At 36.8% G+C, this 25438-nt stretch overlaps 1 protein-coding gene across 2 annotated transcripts in view; it reads left to right on the forward strand.

The window, feature by feature from the left end:
* Positions 1-25438, forward strand: part of DZIP3 (DAZ interacting zinc finger protein 3) — a 121408-nt gene that overhangs the window by 21763 nt on the left and 74207 nt on the right. For both annotated transcript variants that reach the window (XR_014326235.1, XM_082840043.1), the window contains exons 5-9: positions 4249-4365; positions 15481-15561; positions 16791-16915; positions 19564-19678; positions 25263-25382. Coding sequence is in view for 1 of the 2 variants with exons in the window: in XM_082840043.1 (XP_082696169.1) it covers positions 4249-4365; positions 15481-15561; positions 16791-16915; positions 19564-19678; positions 25263-25382 (558 nt within the window). In the remaining variant the exon portion in view is untranslated. The remainder of the gene's footprint in view (positions 1-4248; positions 4366-15480; positions 15562-16790; positions 16916-19563; positions 19679-25262; positions 25383-25438) is intronic.

Raw genomic sequence — 25438 nt, forward strand, 5'->3', positions numbered from 1 at the left:
AATATCCAAAGACTTTATATACAGCTATAATCTTAAGTGAGGTAATTTACCACAAGTATGAATTCTGGTTTGAAATTGATGGAATAATGCCACTATTTCCCTTTTATCTTTTGGAAATCACCCAGAAACCACAATAAGAAACAGAAATCAGTAGGCTTTATATATATAAACAATACTAGTTAGAAGGTAAAAATGAAAGAAAAATATTTTTAATAGTAACAGAAAAGATAAAATACCCAGGAAAACACTTAAGAAATATACAAGATATAAACTAGTGTTTCTCACAGTTTTTCCTAAGCCACTTACGTGAGCCTATCTGACCCCCATACTAGTCCTAAAGAATCAAAATCTCTGGGGGGAGGTCCGGGAATGTGCATTTTAGTAAGTACCCCCACACACTGATTTTTTTACACTAAGTTTAGAAATCAATACTTTATATTAAAACAATAAATAAAAATTTCTAAAACTCTATTAAAGGTAAGATACGAAGACCAGAATGGGAAGCAATACATGTAGGAAGACACAATGTGATAGAGAAGTCAATTTTCCTGAAATTAAAATTTACAAATATCATATAATTCCAATAAAAATAACAAAAGGGTTTTTTTTGTTGTTTCTTTTTGTTTGTTTTTGTTTTTGTTACTAAAAGCTAGTTCTAAAGGGAAATTAAGGGAAGAATAGCCAGGAAAATTACGAAAGAGAAGTGTGGGAGAGAAGGGCTGGGAATTTGCCCACTTTGATATTAAAACTTACTATGGGGACTTCCCTGGTGGAGCAGTGGTTAAGAATCCACCTGCCAATGCAGGGGACACAGGTTTGAGCCCTGGTCTGGGAAGATCCCACATGCTGTGGAACAACTAAGCCCGTGCACCACAACTACTGAGCCTGTGCTCTAGAGCCCATGAGCCATGACTACTGAGCCCGCGTGCTGCAACTACTGAAGCCTGCATGCCTAGAGCCCATGCTCCTCAACAAGAGAAGCCACCGCAGTGAGAAGCCCATGAACCGCAACGAAGAGTAGCCCCCGCTCACCACAACTAGAGAAAGCCCTTGCGCAGCAACGAAGACCCAACGCAGCCAAAAATAAATAAATTAAATAAATAAATTAAAAAAAAAACTTACTATGACGCTCTAATAATTAAAAGATTGTGTAACTTGCTCTTGGCTCTACAGACAAGTGTAGAAAATACAAGAGAAATTCCAGTAGTAGACCCAAATACATTCAGAAATGTTATGTGTAATAACAAAAGTTGGTAATACTAAGGGGGAAGTGGACCAATCAGCAATCCCAGTGGAAGATTTTAACATAGCTCTCTTAATAAGTAATAGAACATCAACACAAAATTAGTAGAGCTGTAGCAAACTTGATGTAATTGACTTATATATGTGTAACAGTGACAAAATGTATATTCTTTTTAAATGCATATAACATTTACAAAAATTGACCGTATACTAGTTCACAAAGCAAATCTCATCAAATTTCAAAACATCAGAACATGCAGAGCATGTTCTCTAACAACTGTACAATTAATTTAGAAATTAGTTACAGATAGATAAACTAGAAAACCATTGTTCCTAAGTTAAGATATATACGTCTAATCTAGTTAAACCAGAGATCAAAGAAGAAAGCACACTGGACATTAGATAAATTTTGGAACTGAATGAAAAACATATATCAGAATTTGTGTTATTAGATAAAAGTTGTGTTGCAAGGATTATTTATAGCTTGAAATGCATATAATAGAAAAAGAAGCAAGGTTGAATATCAGTCATCTAAACATAAAATTCAAGAGGCTAAGGAAAGATCAGCAAATTAAAAAACAGGCGAAAAAAGAATAAAGATAGCTAAAACTAATGAAATAGAATAAAACAAACTAGAAAAGGTCAGTTAAACCAAAACTTGATTTTTTGAAAAGACCAATAAAATTGATAAATGCCTGGTAAGAATGTTCAAAAAAAAAGAAGGCAAAAAGAACCAAAATCATGAATGAACGTAAAAACATCAGTACAAATTCCATAGTTATCTATTTTGTCTGAAGGGGATTAAGAGGTGCAGACCTACAGCTATAAGATAAATAAGTCAAGGGGGTATAATATATACCTAGGGAACATAGTCAATAATATTATAAAAAGTTCATATAATGATGGATGTTAGCTGGTCTTATTGCAATGATCATTTCATGATGATGTCATAAGAAAAATGTCAAATCACTATGTTGTACACCTTGAAATATGTTAATTATAACTCAATAAAATTATTTGTAAATTCCATAGTCATCTAAAGGATAATACAGAATTCTGCTACTTGCAGTGGCTGCCTGGGTTGGTTTAGAGCAACCTTCTTTTGAGAAGAACTAGGAAAACAGGACAGAATCTTGCTTATTTGTGCTTTTCTTGCAGATCACTTAATTCAACTAGGGACTGAGATGACTCCAAGCTTTACTTCTGTTCTGTGAAGAAGACTCTATTTGTGGTTTACCCTTTGTAGCAGATACTGTCAGTGCCCTGCCCATACCCCTTGGCCCCTTGAACTCTATCATTTCAGTATACTCTGGACAGTTTCCAGTTTTCATATCTACATCTCTATACTTCAGGCCTGCCTTTTTTTTTTTTTCTGGAACTGCAGAAGGCTGTAATTCTCATGGCAGTTTAGAGATCCCAAGGAATTAATACTCCCCCCTTACCTCAGAAAGCACTCAGTCAATAAACCTTGGGAATTATTATATAAATATCCCAGTTCTCTCTCCCCTTAAGTTGGATAATACTGAGGCTTGAATTTTTCAATGTTTTTCTGTTGTATTAACCCTAGTCATCCACTGTGGGTAACTAGCTTAATAACACAACTGTTAATTTAAAGCTTGCTTTCTCTTCCCTGATGCCCTTCTCCACTCCACTACCATTGCTCTCTGCACCTCTCAAATAAACTACTTGCATACAAATCCTTGTGTTAGGGTCTGCTTCCAACTGTAACCAAAACAGACACTTTGACTCTAAGGGTAAATTTCTTCAGGGTCCCAACCAAAAGAATAAGGTGTTTACCAGAGCCCCTCTTCCTTGATAGGTCATACACTCCAATTTTCCCTCTAGCTCTGCAGCTTTGTGGAAAGCTCTGTCTAGCATTTCAGCCTCTCAGCCATAACTGAATACAGCAATTGCCTTAAGGAGATAAGTGGCTCCAAAAGTCAGTCTGCTGTCTCTGGGCCTTCCTCCTCTATTGCATGTTGGCCCCAGAGATTTTCAGTGCCTTGGTAGCTTTCCAAACAAAAAATGGTTTTTTTTTGTATTTTATCCAGCTTTTTTAGTTCTTGTTGAGAATATTGCTCTGAAACTACCTAAACTGTTTGGCAAAGGTGGAACTTCAGTGTTATGTTTTATATACCTATTCAAATTCAAGAGATATTGTTGAGTATATGGTTGGATACATGAGTCTGGAATTCAGGTGATAGTTCTGAGCTCGAAATATAAATTTGGAAAACTGTTAGTGTGTAGACGCTATTTAAAAAGATGACAGTGGATTACTTTATCTAGGGAATGTGTGTTGATAGAGAAGAGGTTCATTAAATAGAGTGTTACGGAGACTGAAGTAAAGTATCTAGTTAGGCTAGGAGAAAAACAGGGAAGTATTGTATACTGGAAACCAAGTTAAGAAAGTGTAGATTAAATTTCCCACATAGATAATACATCATTAAACAAATAATGTAATTTAAGCCAAGCATTTGTGGGTACAAGGCATTGGGGAATGGACACAAAGATAAGACATAGTTAATTCCTTTCATTTCATCTATGTAAATAAACTATGGTACATAATAAATCATATATTGACTTGGTTCAAATTAGATGACAGCATAAGATGGTTTGCCTTGGTGTTGGTATTTTTAAAGCCAGCATTCCTATTTACCAGAGATTCAGGGCTGGAATGAAGATTTTTAGCTATGTTAGAGAATAGAAGGTATGAGAATGAAGTGGGATTATGACTTTCCTCTGAAGTAGGAGTGGACATTGCCAACCCTTCAGCAGGCATAGGAGTGCTTTTTAGTATCTTGAGGAAGTAGTTACAAAGATGATTTGTTGAACTACTTAAAAACAAACAAATATGAGAACAATTTTATCTAGGTCATGTGGATTTTTTAAAAAATCATCTTTATTCTCCAAATTTTCTACAATGAGCATGTATTATTTGTATAATAAAAATAAATGTTGATATTTGCTCTAACTTAAGGAAATTTTCAACCAAATTATTTTCCACAGAGAGAAGTTGCAGCCAACAGCCAAAATGGGGAGGAAATTGTTCCTGCTTTGACTTTACGTTTCTTAATAACACAACTGGAAGCAGCACTTAGGAACATTCAAGCTACTAATTATACTGTAAGTGTTTTCTTTTTGAAAGTTTGAAATAATGGACTTGGACAACATTTTTTCAATGAGAGAACTGTCAATGTATGCTTATTTTAAGGTGTAGGCCAATTTGTATTTTCCTCATTTACCTCTAGAGAAAGATATACATAGATTGATTTCTTTCACATGTCTTGTACTTTCTCATGACTGCTTCTCTTTAATGAGCCGATTCTAGTTTCCTTTCCTACCATAACATTGTTCATCTTAAATAGAGAAACTTGAACTTTCTAGAGTAAACTTGAACTTTCTGAAAGCCCTAAAAATGGGCTTTCCCAATTAGAAATGGAGAGTCATGAACTTTAAAAACTACTCCTTCTTTTCCCCCTAATTGATAATCAGCTCCTCTTTTTACTGATATTTCTGTTTTTTAAGTTGAAGTATAGTTGATTTACAATTTTGTGTTAATTTCTGCTGTACAGCAAAGTGATTCAGGTATACATATATATACGTTCTTTTTTATATTCTTTTCCATTATGGTTTATCTCAGGATATTGAATATGGTTCTTTGTGCTATACAGTAGGACCTTGTTGTTTATCCATTCTATATGTAATTCTACTGATACTTCTGTATGTGTAAAAATTGGAACTTCTGTCATCTATTATTGAGTAATCATGTGAGATAAAATTGACAAGACATACTTATATGTTCAAGGTCAACTGATACTTCAGAAATAGAGAAAAATCTGAGGAAAAGTAAACATTGCATCAAAAATAAGAACCAATAGTAAGGACATAAAAGGAAAAATCAGTCCTTTGAATAATTTGAATCAGTAAAATATGCTAAGTTTTGCACACATGTAGAAGATGGATTAGAGCTGTCTTCAAGAATGGACTACCCAGGCATCAAACAAAGTAGCCTAAGACACCACATCCCATATTATAATAGTATACAAAGAGATAGAAAAATCATCTTTTTTTAGGATTCTTAGGTCAGGTTCTAAGAGGTATATATACCACCCTAAAGGAATTCTAGATGGAGTCAAAAGAGGGAACAAAGAAAAGTAGTTTGCATCAACATGTAATCCCAAGAACTTCTGGGATGCTGCAGACCTGCTATTTCTCCCAGTGACCAGGCTGCTAAGCAGTGAAATAAATCACTATAAACTCAGCATTAACAAATGCTGATTGCTTAGCCTTCTCTACTTAGGCATTACTTCAAAGATGAGTCTTACACTAAGAATGGAAAAGTTTCCTCTGTTGTTGGCACTTGTGAGCAGAATCAGAATTGTCACAATCAGAGCAGCCTACTGCTATATCCAGATGTCTCTCTCTTCCTCAAGGCCACCGGGAGAGGCGAGGCAACCTTTTAGGAAGTGGCAGTAGGGTGGAGGTGGGGGACAGCTGCCAGTAACATCTCTATATACATTTAGTTCCAGTACCTGGGATACTCTGTTAATGGGGGGAAGGTAGGAAGGAAAGGGCAGGGCCTTTAGGTTAGAAATGTACCACTTGCATCTTTAAATTCTTTACATTCTACATCTAGTGATAGCATTACCACAATTCTGCATCTTATCTTGTTCTCAAATGCTCTTTTTGTTTAGAATTGTATGAGACAAGGACTTTGTTGTAGTTTTAATGAAGCTAGTTTTTTAAAAGTTACAAACTAATAGTTCACACCTATTAGTGCTTGCTATAAAGCAGACACTGTTCTAAGCACTTTGTAAGGATTAGCTTATTTAGTCTTCACAAGCAACCCATCTCATTATTCCCATTTTACAGATTAGAAACTAGGGCACGGAGGTTAACTAATTTACTTAATTCATCAAGTAGTAAGTAGTGGAGTCAAGATACAAACCCATGTAATGTTGGCTTCAGAGCCTCTGCAGAGATAGGAAGTTTAAGATGGAAACCAATTAGATGTTACAGGGGAGTTTGTGTTTATAAACTCACTTGGCCCATTGATAATAAACATACATGTGTATTTCCACTGAAATTAGTTTGAAGCTAAACTCCTAACCCCAACCGGTTATAAATATATACTGTTGGCCATTATACTTTTAGTCAGTATAGGGCTTATGAAAAGAATGAACAATATTTTTCTCCATAGACATTTAACTTTTTTTTTTCACACCTTTATTGGGGTATAATTGCTTTACAATGGTGTGTTAGTTTCTGCTTTATAACAAAGTGAATCAGTTATACATATACATATGTTCCCATATCTCTTCCCTCTTGCATCTTCCTCGTTCCCACCCTCCCTATCCCACCCCTCCAGGCGGTCACAAAGCACCTAGCTGATATCCCTGTGCTATGCGGCTGCTTCCCACTAGCTATCTACCTTACGTTTGGTAGTGTATATATGTCCATGCCTCTCTCTCGCTTTGTCATAGCTCACCCTTCCCCCTCCCCACATCCTCAAGTCGTTCTCCAGTAGGTATGTGTCTCTATTCCTGTCTTAACCCTAGGTTCTTCATAACATTCTTTTTTCTTAAATTCCATATATATGTGTTAGCATACAGTATTTGTCTTTCTCTTTCTGACTTACTTCACTCTGTATGACAGACTCTAGGTCTATCCACCTCATTACAAATAGCTCAATTTCGTTTCTTTTTATGGCTGAGTAATATTCCATTGTGTATATGTGCCACATCTTCTTTATCCATTCATCCGATGATGGGCACTTAGGTTGTTTCCATCTCCGGGCTATTGTAAATAGAGCTGCAATGAACATTTTGGTATATGACTCTTTTTGAATTATGGTTTTCTCAGGGTATATGCCCAGTCGTGGGATTGCTGGGTCATATGCTAGTTCTCTTTGTAGTTTTTTAAGGAACCTCCATACTGTTCTCCATAGTGGCTGGACCAATTCACATTCCCATCAGCAGTGCAGGAGGGTTCCCTTTTCTCCACACCCTCTGCAGCATTTATTGTTTCTAGATTTTTTGATGATGGCCATTCTGACTGGTGTGAGATGATATCTCATTGTCATTTTGATTTGCATTTCCCTAATGATTAATGATGTTGAGCATTCTTTCATGTGCTTTTTGGCAGTCTGTATATCTTCTTTGGAGAAATGTCTATTTAGGTCTTCTCATTTTTGGATTGGGTTGTTTGTTTTGTTGTTATTGAGCTGCATGAGCTGCTTGTAAATTTTGGAAATTAATCCTTTCTCAGTTGCTTCATCTGCAAATATTTTCTCCCATTCTGAGGGTTGTCTTTTGGTCTTCTTTATGGTTTCCTTTGCTGTGCAAAAGCTTTGAAGTTTCATTAGGTCCCATTTGTTTATTTTTGTTTTTATTTCCATTTCTCTAGGAGGTGGGTCAAAAAGGACCTTGCTGTGATTTATGTCATAGAGTGTTCTGCCTATGTTTTCCTCTAAGAGTTTGATAGTTTCTGGCCTTACATTTAGGTCTTTAATCCATTTTGAGCTTGTTTTTGTGTATGGTGTTAGGGAGTGATCTAATCTCTTACTTTTACACGTAGCTGTCCAGTTTTACCAGCACCACTTATTGAAGAGGCTGTCCTTTCTCCACTGTACATTTCTGCCTCCTTTGTCAAAGATAAGGTGACCATATGTGCGTGGGTTTATCTCTGGGCTTTCTATCCTGTTCCATTGATCTATCTTTCTGTTTTTGTGCCAGTACCATACTGTCTTGATTACTGTAGCTTTATAGTATAGTCTGAAGTCAGGGAGCCTGATTCCTCCAGCTCTGTTTTTCGTTCTCAATATTGCTTTGGCTATTTGGGGTCTTTTGTGTTTCCATACAAATTGTGAAATTTTTTGTTCTAGTTCTGTGAAAAATGACAGTGGTAGTTTGATAGGGATTGCATTGAATCTGTAGATTGCTTAGGGGAGTAGAGTCATTTTTACAATGTTGATTCTTTGAATCCAAGAACATGGTATATCTCTCCATCTATTTGTATCATCTTTAATTTCTTTCATCAGTGTCTTATAATTTTCTGCATACAGGTCTTTTGTCTCCTTAGGTAGGTTTATTCCTAGATATTTTATTCTTTTTGTTCCAATGGTAAATGGGAGTGTTTTCTTGATTTCACTTTTAGATTTTTCATCATTAGTGTATAGGAATGCAAGAGATTTCTGTGCATTACTTTTGTGTCCTGCAACTTTACCAAATTCATTGATTAGCTCTAGTAGTTTTCTGGTAGCATCTTTAGAATTCTCTATGTATACTATCATGTCATCTGCAAACAGTGACAGCTTTACTTCTTCTTTTCCGATTTGGATTCCTTTTATTTCCTTTTCTTCTCTGATTGCTGTGGTTAAAACTTCCAAAACTATATTGAATAAGAGTGGTGAGAGTGGGCAACCTTGTCTTGTTCCTGATCTTAGTGGAAATGCTTTCAGTTTTTCACCATTGAGGATGATGTTGGCTGTGGGATTGTCATATATGGTGGCCTTTATTATGTTGAGGAAAGTTCCCTCTATACCTACTTTCTGCAGGGTTTTTATCATAAATGGGTGTTGAATTTTGTCAAAAGCTTTCTCTGCATCTATTGAGATGATCATATGGTTTTTCTCCTTCACTTTGTTAATTGATTTGCATATATTGAAGAATCCTTGCATTCCTGAAATAAACCCCATTTGATCATGGTGTATGATCCTTTTAATGTGCTGTTGGATTCTGTTTGCTAGTATTTTGTTGAGGATTTTTGCATCGATGTTCATCAGTGATATCGGCCTGTACTTTTCTTTCTTTGTGACATCCTTGTCTGTTTTTGGTATCAAGGTGATGGTGGCCTCGTAGAATGAATTTGGGAGTGTTCCTCCCTCTGATATATTTTGGAAGAGTTTGAGAAGGATAGGTGTTAGCTCTTCTCTAAATGTTTGATAGAATTCACCTGTGAAGCCATCTGGTCCTGGGCTTTGTTTGTTGGAAGATTTTTAATCACAGTTTCAATTTCAGTGCTTGTGATTGGTCTGTTCATATTTTCTATTTCTTCCTGATTCAGTCTTGGCAGGTTGTGCATTTTGAAGAATTTGTCCATTTCTTCCAGGTTGTCCATTTTATTGGCATAGAGATCCTTGTAGTAATCTCTCATGATCTTTTGTATTTCTGCAGTGTCAGTTGTTACTTCTCCTTTTTCATTTCTAGTTCTATTGATTAGAGTCTTCTCCCATTTTTCTTGATGAGTCTGGCTAATGGTTTATCTATTTTGTTTATCTTCTCAAAGAACCAGCTTTTGGTTTTATTGATCTTTGCTATCATTTCCTTCATTTCTTTTGCATTTATTTCTGATCTGATTTTTATGATTTCTTTCCTTCTGTAACTTTGGTTTTTTTTTGTTCTTCTTTCTCTAATTGCTTTAGGTGCAAGGTTAGGTTGTTTATTCGAGATGTTTCCTGTTTCTTAAGGTGGGCTTGTATTGCTATAAACTTCCCTGTTAGAAATGCTTTCACTGCATCCGATATGTTTTGGGTCATCGTGTCTCCATTGTCATTTGTTTCTAGGTATTGTTTGATTTCCTCTTTGATTTCTACAGTGATTACTTCGTTAGTAAGTAGTATATTGTTTAACCTCCATGTGTTTGTATTTTTTACAGATCTTTTCCTGTAATTGATATCTAGTCTTATGGCGTTGTGGTCGGAAAAGATACTTGATACAATTTCAGTTTTCTTAAATTTGCCAAGGCTTGATTTGTGACCCAAGATATGATCTATCCTGGAGAATGTTCCATGAACACTTGAGAAAAATGTGTATTCTGTTGTTTTTAGATGGAGTGTCCTATAAATATTAATTAAGTCCATCTTGTTTAATATATCATTTAAAGCTTGTGTTTCCTTATTTATTTTCATTTTGGATGATCTGTCCATTGCTGAAAGTGGGGTGTTAAAGTCCCCTACTATGACTGTGTTACTGTCGATTTCCCCTTTTATGACTGTTAGTATTTGCCTTGTGTATTGAGGTGCTTCTATGTTGGGTGCATAAATATTTACTGTTGTTATATCTTCTTCTTGGATCGATCCCTTGATCATTATGTCCTTCTTTGTCTCTTGTAATAGTCTTTATTTTAAAGTCTATTTTGTCTGATATGAGTATTGCGACTCCAGCTTTTTTTTGGTTTCCATTTGCATGGAATATCTTTTTCCATCCCCTTACTTTCAGTCTGTATGTGTCTCTAGGTCTGAAGTGGGTCTCTTGTAGACTGCATATATATGGGTATTGTTTTTGTATCCATTCAGCCAATCTGTGTCTTTTGGTGGGAGCATTTAGTCCATTTAGATTTAAGGTAATTATCGATATGTATGTTTCTATTCCCATTTTCTAAATTGTTTTGAGTTCGTTATTGTAGGTCTTTTCCTTCTCTTGTGTTTCTTGCCTAGAGAAGTTCCTTTAGCATTTGTTGTAAAGCTGGTTTGGTGGTGCTGAACTCTCTCAGCTTTTGCTTGTCTGTAAAGGTTTTAATTTCTCCATCAAATCTGAATGAGATCCTTGCTGGGTAGAGTAATCTTGGTTGTAGGTTTTTCTCCTTCATCACTTTCAGTATGTCCTGCCACTCCCTTCTGGCTTGCAGAGTTTCTGCTGAGAGATCAGCTGTTAACCTTATGGGGATTCCCTTGTGTGTTATTTGTTGCTTTTCCCTTGCTGCTTTTAATATGCTTTCTTTGTATTTAATTTTTGACAGTTTGATTAGTATGTGTCTTGGCGTATTTCTCCTTGGATTTATCCTGTATGGGACTCTCTGTGCTTCCTGGACTTGATTAACTATTTCCTTTCCCATATTAGGGAAGTTTTCAACTATAATCTCCTCAAATATTTTCTCAGTCCTTTTTTTTTTCTTCTTCTTCTGGAACCCCTATAATTCGAATGTTGGTGCGTTTAATGTTGTCCCAGATGTCTCTGAGACTGTCCTCAGTTCTTTTCATTTTTTTTCTTTATTCTGCTCTGCAGTAGTTATTTCCACTATTTTATCTTCCAGGTCACTTCTCTGTTCTTCTGCCTCAGTTATTCTGCTATTGATCCCATCTAGAGTATTTTTCATTGCATTTATTGTGTTGTTCATCATTGTTTGTTTCATCTTTAGTTCTTCTAGATCCTTGTTAAATGTTTCTTGCATTTTGTCTATTCTTTTTCCAAGATTTTGGATCATGTTTACTATCATTATTCTGAATTCTTTTTCAGGTAGACTGCCTATTTCCTCTTCATTTGTTAGGTCTGGTGGGTTTTTATCTTGCTCCTTCATCTGCTGTGTGTTTTTCTGTCTTCTCATTTTGCTTATCTTACTGTGTTTGGGGTCTCCTTTTTGCAGGCTGCAGGTTCGTAGTTCCCATTGTTTTTGATGTCTGTCCCCAGTGGCTAAGGTTGATTCAGTGGGTTGTGTAGGCTTCCTGGTGGAGGGGAGTAGTGCCTGTGTTGTGGTGGATGAGGCTGGATCTTGTCTCTCTGGTGGGCAGGTCCACATCTGGTGGTGTGTTTTGGGATGTCTGTGGACGTATTATAATTTTAGGCAGCCTCTCTGCTAATGGATGGTGTTGCGTTCCTGTTTTGCTAGTTGTTTGGCATAGGGTGTCCAGTACTGTAGCTTGCTGGTTGTTGAGTGAAGCTGGGTGCTGGTGTTGAGATGGAGATCTCTGGGAGATTTTTGCAATTTGGTATTAGGTGCAGCTGGGTGGTCTCTTATAGACCAGTGTCCTGAAGTTGGCTTTCCCACCTCAGAGGCACAGCACTGACTCCTGGCTGCAGCACCAAGAGCCTTTCATCCACACGGCTCAGAATAAAAGGGAGAAAAAGTAGAGAGAAAGAATTAGTAGAAGTAGGAAGAAAGAAAGAAAGAAAGAAAGAAAGAAAGAGAGAAAGAGAGAGAGAGGGAGGGAGGGAGGAAGGAAGGAAGGAAGGAAGGAAGGAAGGAAGAAGAAAAGAAGGAAAGAAAGGAGGGTGGGAGGGACGATGGGAGGAAGGAAGGAAGAAAGAAGGGAATGAAGGAAAAAAGAAAGAAAGAAAGAAGATAAAGTAAAATAAAATAAAGTAAAAGATAATAAAGTTATTAAATTAAAAATTAATTATTAAGAGAAAAAAAATTTTTTTTTTTAAAATGGACTGATAGAACCTTAGGACAAATGGTGGAAGGAAAACTATACAGACAAAATCTCACACAGAAGCATACACATACTCACAAAAAGAGGAAAAGGGGAAAAAAATCATAAATCTTGCTCTCCAAGTCCAGCTCCTCAATTTGGGATGATTCGTTGTCTAAAGGAGGGAGGGAGGGAGGGAGGGAAGGAAGGAAGGAAGGAAGGAAGGAAGGAAGGAAGGCAGGAAGGAAGGAAGATAAAGTAAAATAAAGTTATTAAAACTAAAATTAATTATTAAGAAAAAAAGAAAACGGATGGATAGAACCGTAGGACAAATGGTGGAAGCAAAGCTATACCGAGAAAATCTCACACAGAAGCATACACATGCACACTCACAAAAAGAGGAAAAGGGAAAAAATCATAAATCTTCCTCTCAAAGTCCACCTCCTCAATTTGGGATGACTCGTTGTCTATTCATGTATTCTACAGATGCAGGGTACATCAAGTTGATTGTGGAGCTTTAATCCGCTGCTTCTGAGGCTGCTGGGAGAGATTTCCCTTTCTCTTCTTTGTTCTCACAGCTCCCAGGGGCTCAGCTTTGGATTTGGCCCCGCCTCTGCATGTAGGTCGCTGGAGAGCATCTGTTTTTTGCTCAGACAGAACGGGGTTAAAGGAGCCACTGATTCGGGGGCTCTGGCTCACTCAGGCCGGGGGGAGGGAGGGGCGCGGAGTGCAGAGAGAGCCTGCGGCGTCAGAGGCCGGCGTGACGTTGCACCAGCCTGAGGCCCGCCGTGCGTTCTCCCGGGAAGTTGTCCCTGGATCCCAGGAACCTGGCAGTGGCGGGCTGCACAGCCTCCCCAGAAGAGGGGTGTGGATAGTGACCTATGCTCGCACACAGGCCCCTTGGTGGCAGCAGCAGCAGCCTTAGCGTCTCTGGGGTCCGCGCTTTCAGCCGCGGCTCGCGCCCGTCTCTGGGGTCCGGGCTTTTAGCCGCGGCTCGCGCCCGTCTCTGGCGTTCCTTTAAGCAGCGCTCTTAATCCCCTCTCCTCGCGCACCAGGAAACAAAGAGGGAAGAAAAAGTCTCTTGCCTCTTCGGCAGCTCCAGACCTTTTCCCGGACTCCCTCCCGGCTAGCCGTGGTGCACTAACCCCTTCAGGCTGTGTTCACGCAGCCAACCCCAGTCCTCTCCCCGTGCTCTGACCAAAGCCCGAGCCTCAGCTCGCAGCCCCGCCCGCCCCGCTGGGTGAGCAGACAAGCCTCTCAGGCTGGTGAGTGCCGGTCGGCACCGATCCTCTGGGCGGGAATCTCCCTGCTTTGCCCTCTGCACCCCTGTTGCTGTGCTCTCCTCTGCAGCCCCGAAGCTCCCTCTCCGGCTCCCGCAGTCTCCGCCCGCGAAGGGGCTTCCTAGTGTGTGGAAACCTTTCCTCCTTCACAGCTCCCTCCCACTGGTGCATGTCCCGTCCCTATTCTTTTGTCTGTTTTTTTCTTTTGCCCTCCCCAGGTACGTGGGGAGTTTCTTGCCTTTTGGGAGGTCTGAGGTCACCTGCCAGCATTCAGTAGGTGTTCTGTAGGAGTTGTTCCACGTGTAGATGTATTTCTGGTGCATCTGTGGGGAGAAAGGTGATCTCCGCGTCTTACTCTTCTGCCATCTTCCCATTTAACTTTTTATTTTGAGATAATTTTAGATGCAGAGAAGTTGCAAAAATACAACTTTGTACAATAGAAAAGTACAGAGAGGTCCTAGTGTACCCTGCAGGCAGTTTCCCTCAATAGTTACATCTTCATAACAATATATTATCAAGTTGACATTGGTACAGTGGGTGTTTTGTCAGGGGTCTCCAACCCCCGTGTTCAGAAGGACTCATGGGACTCAATATATAGTTGTACTCATGCTGAGATTTATTGCAATTATATAGTAAAGATACACACCCAGACTATAATGGTCAAAACATAACGTAGGCAGAGTCTAGAGGAATCCATCTTCAGGCTTCCTTATGTTTTCTCCCTTCCATGAGGGGTTACACAGAGTACATTCCTTCTTTCCCTCCTTCGCAACAAAAATGCAGCAGTGTGTGTCTGTGGTTGTGTGTGTCTGTGTGTCTGTGTGTGTGTCTGTGTGTGTGTGAGAGAGAGATTTCTGCCCAGGGATGTCCATTAGAGAATCAGTGCTCAAGATTTTTATTGGGTGTTGGTCATGTAGGCACCCTCTGCCTAACATGTATCAAAATGTCAGATTCCCAGAAGAAACTTCCTGGTGCTCAGCATAAATCACATAGTTGGCACAAACAGTCTAGGAACAGTGAGACACCCCTGTCAGAGAACAGTGGGAACACTCTTGAAATCCAGATTTACAGATACCAGCCGAGGGTCAGCCTTGCAAGCAGACCTTTCTAAGGATAGCATTCTCAGGTCAGCTGTGATAAGTTTTTTATGCACAGGTGTGTGTAGTTCTGTCCCATTTTATCACAAGTGTATATGTTTGTAACCACTACTGGAATCAGGATAAAAGAACTATTTCATCACCATGAAAATCTCTTATGTTACCCCTTTATAGTCATATGCACCCTTTACCCTCCTCACTCTCCCTAACCCCTAATCTATTCTCCATCTCTAATTTGGCATAGACCATTTTCAAATGAAGGAAATATTTGTGTTTTAATTTTTCATTAAATAAGTGATAAGCTTTATGTTCATACTGTTATAACAAAACCCACATGTGGACAATAAAAGACTTTGATTTAAGAGATCATTGTATTTTCTAAGCTGGATGGTAGTATTTGTTATTATCTAAAGTGTTCCTATACAAAAATATCATGAGAGAAAGAGAATTTTTTGGCAAGTTTTAGTATAACAAATCTTGATGGCATTTGCTTTCATTTTCTTTGATCAAACTCTAATGTTTTATTTTGAGATTATTGACTGTCTTCTGGGTCAAACTATTAAATACATCTAAAGTGAATTCTCTGTAGTGATTATTAGATGACTGACAATATAATGATAATTTTAACTATTTTTAATAGTTATTAAATAGGCCTAGGATATTTAATTAAGCTTTCTACAGTAAAAAGTACCATAGTCTAAATAATCAACTAAAGTATATTTTATCTTTTTAGGCACATCAGATTAATATTGGTTATTATTTGACATTACTATTTTTGTATGGAGTAGCAGTCACTGAAAGAGGAAAGAAAGAGGTATGTAGCATGTGTTATTTGTACATTATAAATCTCTTCACATACACTGACTTCATTTTAACAAATTAAAATGTTGATTTTTGACATTCTCTAAAAGTTGAAACCACTCTGTGACTTTTCTCTCATATATTGAAAATGTAGAGTAATTATGCTAGAGACTATATTGTGAAACTAAAAATATTGGTAGGGGAAACTTAATGTTCGCTTATAACTTTATTTATCTTTGAAATACTTATCACATATAAAACAGAAAATTGTTTAGCTTCTTTCACTTATATAATAAATTTTAATCCATTTTTTAGTGTAGTTTAATCTCTCTGGTCTTTATCTTATCCTCTTTGTAAAATGTGAGTTTTACCTCAAATTCTTTATCAAATAAAGTGAAGTGCAAAAGTAAAAATCTAGGAGGTAAGTAGGTGATTTCTAAGGGTCCTTACAAATTTAAATTCTCTTTTTCTTATTTTTAATGATTTCTCAATTGCAGCCTTGATATCTCTTTTACTTTTTGTATTCCTAAATTTGTACTCTCTACTTGGTTTCATAAATAAATAAATCTGACTTGTTAATTAGGTGAAGTAGAATTTATAAGCACCAAACTGAAAACATTTCCACTTTAAATAATTTCACATAATGCTAATTATTTAGTGTGATGTGCTAGAGAATATTTTAAAATGAGGCCATGCAGCATGTTTTTTTTCCAGGGAGACCGGGGCTACTGTGCCTGTTTTAATAATGACAACTAAAACATTTATTAGAACTGATTCTGTAGTTTACTTCTAAACCTATATTGCTTTTGATCAAGGTTGTCATTCCTCAAAAGAGACTATATGTGTGGGCAAAAAGTCATTTATTGCCTATTTGAAAAACTAGGAAGATTTGTGCTCTAATTAGAATGAAAAATTAGGAAGAATTATAAAGAACTATGTTCCCATAGTCATCAGAATAGCCCTTATTTTGGCTAGTAATATTTGTCAGTTTTAGATATAAAGATTGTTGTTTTAATATTCACTTTGAAACACTGGTTAAAGATCCTTAGTTCCTTTGTAAATAACTAAAGCACTGAGTACATTATTTATGGGATTATATACAGAGATGTATTAGAGATATGAATAAATGACTGGATCAATATTAAAGCTGCCCTAACTTCTCCAGTTTGGGAAATAACTGTTTATTGTAAAAGGAAAAAAATGACTTTTACATCAGCCAAACCTAGCTTTATGTTGCTACAGGATTGTATAGAAGCTGAGAATAAATTTCTGGTGATGAAGATGGTGATCCAAGAAAATGAAATTTGTGAAAACTTTATGTCTTTAGTTTATTTTGGACGTGGTTTACTTCGATGTGCTCAGAAGAGGTAAGGATTTTAATTAATGGGTAGATCTTGCCTATCAACTTTTAGCATTATGTAATGGGAATAAAGTTTGTACATACCAGGGATCATGACATTTGTGCTCTACTGATTCTTTTCTCCATCACTGATTCTATAGATAATTTCTTTAATGTACTTGAGAATATTAAGTATCAAACTTAACAGGCCATGGCAATAAAAGGTGGTATAGCATAGGCATTAGGAACATAGGCTTTGGAGTCTGATAGGCCTGGGTGCAAATACATTTTCTACCACTTATCTAATATATGACTCTAGGAAATTTAATGTTGCTAAGCCTTATCTTTGGAACTAATAATAGTGCCCACCTCATAACGTGATTAACAGTGCCCAGGACACAAAAATGCTATTCTTAATAGATAATTAATGGTTGTAGTTATTAATGTTATCACCACTTGGAATAGGTATTTAAGTTATGAATGAGCTTATAACTCATTGAAAGGGTCCAAATTCTGAGTCTGGAAGTATTGGGTATTACACACTTAGTGAAATTGTACAGGAGAATGTTTATGGACCATCGATTCACTTCCCATATGTAGATCCTTAGCCATTTATAGCATCATTAATTCATTTTATTTGCTAAACATTTATCCTATTTTAGAGACTGCTTTAGGTGTTGGGGATAAAATGGTTGGGGACAAAATAGATAGTTCCTGTCCTCATGTTACTGACAGTATAGTGAATGTTATAGACCGTAATCAAATAATCAGTTATATAAATAATCAATTATGAAATGTGATAAAGTGCTATGAAGGAAAACATAATGAAAAATTAGTCTTTATTGGAACCCCAGTGTCTTTCTGGGAATCAAAAGTCTCCTTGAGGAAATAATGTTTGGCTGGGATCTGAAGGGTGAATTAGGCAAAATTTACTTATGCAAATCCTTGTGAAGGATTACTGCTGGGCCCAACCATTGAATCCCTAAAAGCATCATTTATATGGTAGTTCCTTGATTCTTTGTAAGGTTGATCTTCTATCCTCTGGCATGCCTGGTTTTTACTGTCCAGAAGATGTCCCACTTCCTGTTCGTTAGCATGATGTCATCAATGTAGTTGGCCAGTGTGATGTTTTGCAGAATGTCAGGATGATCAGAATCCCCTTAGTCTATATTGTGGAGAGAATTAACATAGCTCTAAGACAAGACAGAGAATCTGTACTGCTGTCCTTTCCTCAGATATGTGAACTACTGTTTATTTTCCTTATTGATGGGCATTGGAAAAAAATCAATTTCCCAAATCATTGACACTAGAAAGCCCAGTCGTCTGGCAGCGTCATTTACTTTCATCCCTGGCCTATAGAGAATAGCCACCACTGAGCTGCTCAAAGACACTGATGTCCTTCTCACTCTGTATTTCTTATTACATTAATGGATGGAATGTCTTCTGGGCCTTTCTAGGGAACATTGTCTAGTGATGGATTCTGTGGTCTTATGCAGTAAGTCCATTCTAACATCTTTACCTCCCTGAGCTTTCTTTAAAACTCTGCCAAGAAATTTTCAACATTTCCACCTCAATTACTAGAGGCCATTGTGGTTTCCGAGCTTCAAGTAGCCTTCTCAGCAGCATGTTAGGACTGGCTTTGGGTGTCCTCGCTAGGAAAGTAAATGTTGAATTATGGAAGAGTTGCCCCATATCAATATATATTTCCCTGTCAAGCTATATATTTGACCATGGGTTCAGCACTCTTAAGATCCACTCCTAGACATGTTCCTGCCAGTACATAGTAGTCAAGTTCTACAATGCTTATGGTAAATAAGCTTTTTCTTCCTCTGTTTTCCCACTTAGGCTTTGCTTATACTTGATCCTAGATTTTTTTTTTTTTTGTCTGTAGGCAATGAGCAGATATAAGAGAGGATTTTGAGAAGGAAGAGTATCATCTTTTGAGACGTGTACCTCAGATCATATTTTTGCATGGTCTACTTGTTCCCTATCAGAGTCCTGATAGTACAGTAGTTCTTTTGAGGCTATGCTTTTGGTTTTTGCTGTTGTTCTACTCTTGTGATTAAATACTGGGCCTCATTTTCAGCATGGTCTGCCTTATGTTTAGAGTTGGTCAAGGTTTTTGAAACATTACCAAAGTGGCCTTTTAACTTTCACGGAGTATCCTTAGTTGATAGTAGTAGTCCTGTTGAGGCTGTGTATTTGGTTTCTTTTGCAGTTTGTTCCACTTTGTGATTAAATCTGGGCCTGATTTTCAGCACAGATTATCTTTATGTCTGTAGGAGATGAGGGTCTCTTTAAATGGTACCCTCAGAGGCCTCTGTCTTTCATTGTGTCCAGAGTCAATAGTTGGATGACCTGTGCCATTTTCTTTCTTCAAGGCTTCCAAGACAGTAAAAAAAAAAGCCAGCCAACTCTACAGTCCCTTTAATTACCATGGCCCCCATCATGTTCAAGCTTGAGCTACTATATAATCTATTGCCTCCCCTTCCACATGTATTTCATCCCAATCTACCACAGGTGAGAGTCCTAGTGTTTGTATTTCTATAGCATGCCAGAGGTTATCACCATCCTACTTACCACAAAAAAAAAAAAAAAGTTGCTTGTTGTCTAATTGGTAAACTGTCTACTTACAGAGTCCTGTTCAAACTAACTCTATTTTAAAATACCTTGCAGATATAATGCAGGACTGCTAGAATTTCATAAAAGCTTACAAGAAACAGGAGATACAGATGATCATTGGTTTGACATAGATCCTATGGAAAATGAAGATTTACCTACAACTTTTAAAGTAAGAAATTATTTAAGAATAACGTTTCATCTGTGGCTAATCAGAATCATCTTTGATAAACTGCAGTTTATGTTAACTATGTCATTCTATAGCAAACACATTCTTTTGTTGGGCATTAGCTTTTTGTATGAGAAACAACCTTGATTCCATTATCTAGTGCAGAATGTTAGTATGATTCAACAAGTAGAGAGAAATGAGGTGGATGTGTTAGCCTTTCCAAATAACAAGATTAAAAGCTGTACTAGTTCAGTACTTCACATGGCTACAGCTAAGTGTAATAGTTAACTTCTTTTGTCTAACTATATTTACCATTATTTTGCTGTTGATTTAAATTTTAAAAGTACTAAATGCTTACATTAAAAAACTTGAAAAATGTAAAAATGCCAAAGATAAAAGTAAAATTCATCCATATATTTCTTCAAATGGAGAAACCATCGTTAGTATTTTCATTTATATCTTTCCATACACACATGTATAAACACTCTTTACCTTTTATTTTTAATAAATTGGTGTGATGTTATACACATTGATTTATAGTAAGAAAATATATATTATTGTGAATTTCCCAGCAAGTAGATTATTATATAGTATAATTTTTTCATAGTCCATCTTAAACTGTGCTTTTAATTTGCTTAACCAATTCCCTGCTATTGAAGATTTAGTTTATCCTAAACATTCTAGTTTTTCACTATTATGGAAAGTGATCTTTTTGTATTTCTCACATCATTCCCTTAGTATAAATTTCTAAAGGTGGAATTATGAAGTGTTTATACACTTGTACAGTTATTTGTGTATGTTTCCACATTTCCTCCCAGAAAGTGTGTAACCAGTTTATATTCTTAAGACAGACTATGAGAGTTTCCATTTCCCCACACCCTCTGGATATTTTTTACCTTTTGGGTAATTTTTCCTCATCTGATAAGCCATGTTGGTCACTTTTTATTTGTTTAATATGAAAATAGCTACACTCGGCTTCTTTTGGTTAGCGTTTGAATGACATATCTTCTTCCAAACTTTTACTTTAAACCTTTCTGGATCCTTATATTTTAGCTGATTTTAAGGCCAAATGCATTCCTCAAAATAAAGAAGGATGTTTTATAAAAATAAAAAATTCAGTTTTCTAGGAAGCTATAACAACTCAAAGTTTGTATATACCTAATAATACAGCTTCAAAATACCTGGGACAAAAACTGGTAGAACTAAAAGGAGAAATAGAAGACTTCCCAGTCACAGTGGAATATTTTAATGTACCTCTCTCAGTAATCAATAGAATAAGTAGGTAGTCTTTGGTGTTGGCCAGGATAATCATATGACTTTTAACTTTGACCTAATAAAGTAGTAATTTTATAGATTTTGGAAAAATATTGAATTTCTGTGTTTACCTGGAGCAGCCCCTACCTGGTCTTGGTTGTTTTTCTTTTTTCCTTCTCCTTTTAAAATATTTTTATTTCTTATCCAAACTTTCTTATTTTTATTTTATGCAAAGTAATACATGTATGCAGTTTTTCAAGTAATATTAAAAGGCTTAAAAATTAATGGTCTGTGGTTTATCATCTCTAATTGTAGTTCCTGACTATGGGTAACTTCTTCCAACCCTCTAGGCATTTTCCTTTGATATTTACCTGTATTTTTAAAAAGCTATACTGCTATTTAAAAAATTTCTCCATCTTAGATGTTATCTTTTGACTTCCCACTGTGGAAGAGGAGGGTTTAGTAGCGTCCTTATACATCTCCTTCACACAACACACTTCACTTCCCCATCCTACTAATAGTTATAAGTTTTTATTAAATTGGCGTTAGGGTTTCCCTTTACTCTATTCCTGGGAATACCCTCACCCATTTCCTTTGTAGATCCTCTATTTCTTGGATCTCAAGTTTTCCTCTTTCTAGGTATAATCCCTTGATTTGGTGGTGCAACTCATCCAGCAGCTTCCTGGAAAAGGGTATTGCTTGGGAGATAAATTTTTTGAGATCTTTCAAGTCTCAAAATAATTTATTCTTTGTACACTTTATTTATATATTGCCTGGGCATAAAATTGTAGGTTGAAAATCATTTTCCTTAAATTTTTAGAATTGTGTTTCTGTTATCTTCTAACTTCCAACAGTAGTATTTTTGAGAAATTTGATGTTCTGATTATCAATCTTTTGTTATAACCTATTTTTTTTTCTGGGAATTTTTAGGATATTCTGTATATTCCTGGTGTTCTGAACTTATGTTTTTTGGTTCTGGGATATTTTCTTTTTTTATTTATTTGATGATTTATTCTTCATTTTCTCTTTTCTTTTTGAAATGCCTTTTATTCAGATACTTGACATCCTGGACTGAATTTCTGGTTTTCTTATTTCTTTGCTAATTTTTATTTTTTGTCTTTTCTTTTTAAAATATTTATTTATTTATTTGGCTATGCCTGGTCTTCCGTGGCATGTGGGATCTTTAGTTGCGGCATGTGGGATCTAGTTCCGAGACCAGGGATCGAACCAGGGCCCTCTGCATTGGGAGCATGGAGTCTTAACCACTGGACCACCAGGGAAGTCCCTAATTTTTTGTCTTTTTGTTCTACTTTCTAGGATATTTTCTTAACTTCATCTTTTTTGCATAGAGCTAATATTCAGCCAGTATGCACTAGTGCTATCATATTATTTCTTTTTTTTTTTTTTTTTTTTTTCGGTATGCGGGCCTCTCACCTCTGTGGCCTCTCCCGTTGTGGAGCACAGGCTCCGGACGCGCAGGCTCAGCAGCCATGGCTCACGGGCCTAGCCGCTCCGCGGCATGTGGGATCTTCCCGGACTGGGGCACGAACCCGTGTCCCCTGCATCGGCAAGCGGACTCTCAACCACTGCACCACCAGGGAAGCCCCATATTAGTTCTTATAATGTTAAAATATTTCCATACTGCTTGGAAAATAGTGGCTGCTTCAAAAATAGTTGGGTAACCAGCCACCATTCCAGATGCCCTGGACTCTCCTCCATCCCTCTCTCTCCATACTTCTTAAGTTAAAATCCAATAGCTAAAGGTTTAATGTCCAAGAGAGCAGAGTGCTTCCATGATCGTGCTCTGGCTCTAGGCCAGCATGTTCTTAATCTGTTATAAGCGGTGCCTATGCCTGTCAGCCCACCAAAAGTCCTACTTCCCAAACACTGTGATTAGTTTTTCTTTAAGAAAACTTAGAGGGCTGGCCTTTACCCCTTTATCTGGCACGGAGGAGTTTCAGGTGAGTACCACCAGAGGCCTGCCCTGCCCCAGTTGCTCCTATCCTCATGTGTCTCCTTAGATGAACTCACCCTGTTGGGGGGAAGATTGTACTCCTAGAGTTGCTGGCACCGTAGCAGGGGGGTGTCCCTTCATATTATTATTTTCAGCATTACCCTTGTTTCTATCCTTCTATTGAATTTTTTAATTCAATGATTATTTCAGCTATCATCTACCAAGAGTTTTCTTGTTGTTATGAATGTTACTTTTTTTAAAAAAAAATAATATCCTGTCCTTTTTTCATGAATTTTAGAGGTAAATGTTAAAGGTAATGTTAGCTAGATCATGTAAGGCTTTATAAACCAAGTAAGGAGCTCAGACTGTATCTTGAGGGTCATGTGAAACCCCTCAAAACTTTTAAACAGTGGGGTGTTATAATCAAATTATAGTAAAATATGACTTATAGAATTTAGGACTTTGAAGAGTTTCTGTATTTATGGTAAGGGAGGAGTTCAGAAAGTAAAAAAAATATTAATAAAATAGTTACAAATTGTAGTTAGTGTTCTAAAGAAAAACAAGGGACTGGGACAGAGAAAATAGAGAACACACAGACATACACTTGTATACCTGCATATATCCATATTTGTCTATATGTATATATGCATAAATGTGTATGTGTATCTATGTGTAGTGGTTAGGAAAGGCCTATCTGGGAGGTGATATTTAAGTTGGAAGCAGAAGGTTGAGAATGGAACTAGCTCTGTAAAGAGTTGGGTAAGAGCATTCTAGGTAAACAGAATTGAATGTGGAAAGGCCCTCAGGCCTTGAAGGGCAAATTTGAATATAAAATCGTGAATTTTATAGTGAGTGAGGCTAGAGATGAATGTGAAGAGATGGACCAGAGATGGCTAGGTGTACAGGGTTCAGATTCTGCAGGTTCTGCAGGACCTTGCAGTCAGTCTTGATAAGGGTTCTGGATTTTGTTTTAGGTAGTGGGAAGCCATTGAAGAGTTTTAAGCAAGGAACTGACAATGATCTTTTGTTATTTTGCAGAGAGTGTTTTGAACACAGTAGGCAAGGAAGAGGCAGACCAGTTAGGCAGTTGTCATAGTCAGTAATGTAGGTGAGACATAGAGTGGTAGCAATGAAGCGAGAATTAGAAAAATTTGCAGTATATTCTGGGAGAAGACTCAACAGTACTTGCTAATATATTGCATGTACAGGGTGATGGAATAATTATACAATGGATGACTTCAAGACTACTCGCTTGAACCTAAATACATTGTGGTAGATGAAATTGATGTAAGTCCCATGAGGACTAAGTATTAACCTGCTAAGTTCACTGCTGTATCCTTAACATCCCTTAACATTCATAACAACCTGGCTCATAACAGGCACTCAGTAAATATTTATTGAATGAGTGAATATCAGTGACTGAGGCAGAAGATGAGGAGTAAGGAACAAGGAACAGATTTTGGTAGGAGACTCAACAGATCAATATTGAACTATTAAGTGTCAGATTTGTGAAACCACAGTAGTTATATACCTACTATGAGTCCTATCCCTTTGTTTTCAGCATCTCCACTTGACTATTGGTTATCCTCACAGGATATACTACTTTCATATTGATAGGTCCTTGAATGCTGCTTCTTTATTTCTCTCTTGATACTTAAAACTTTCTAGTCAACTTGGTCAAAACATTTTTATTCCTCATAAAATTCTGAATGCCATTAAACAAATGTTATGAATGATGATTTGTAAAATAGTCTGTAGAGGTTTATTTTATCATGTCTTATACCCTCAATATATATGGGTATGTCTCTCTGAGGGACAGACTTTAACTTAGACTTGATAATGTGTTTCACAAACCTTTAACTAGCATTTTAAAATATGGAAATTGCATTCCAAGTTGTAACTCTGAACACTGGAAACATACTTCTGTACCCTGCCTCTGCCCCTTCTGGCTGAGCAGCCTGTTGCACCACTACAGTAGTTCCACTACCAACATGGTGTCTTGGGGGCTAGTTCTAGCAAGGACTCTCCTGGGTTTCCAATGATTTGTTGTCTCTCTGTATTTATATCAGAGCAAGTAATTCTTGTTAGGAACATGCTAGGTGTTATGAGTTAGAATGAAGAGTAGACATATAGCTTTGAACATAGACTTTTGTCCTTTCTCCATGTTTGTATTCAATAAGAAGTGTAGTATTTCTTATTTAGGGCCTTTCTATGTATTGTTTACTTTGAATGAGGGAAATAGGTTCTATAACTATTTAAAAAAATATATACAACACCTTCAAAAAAGGATATGAAATGGACATATAACTTAAGGTAAGATAAGTGTTGTAGTCTTTTTATTACTGATTCATGAGATTTATTTTTATTTTAAAAATTTAGGACCTTCTTAACAATTTCATCAAGACAACTGAGGGTAATATAATGAAGCAGACCATTTGCAGTTATCTAGATTGTGAGCGATCTTGTGAAGCTGACATTTTAAAGAACACCAATTATAAGGTACTATAATTACCAATTAACTGAGTATTTTAAAAATGTGATTGTAAAGTTAAACT

The sequence above is a fragment of the Leucopleurus acutus genome, assembly GCF_964270905.1.
Source record: "Leucopleurus acutus genome assembly, chromosome: 5".
Taxonomy (NCBI): Eukaryota; Metazoa; Chordata; class Mammalia; order Artiodactyla; family Delphinidae; genus Leucopleurus; species Leucopleurus acutus.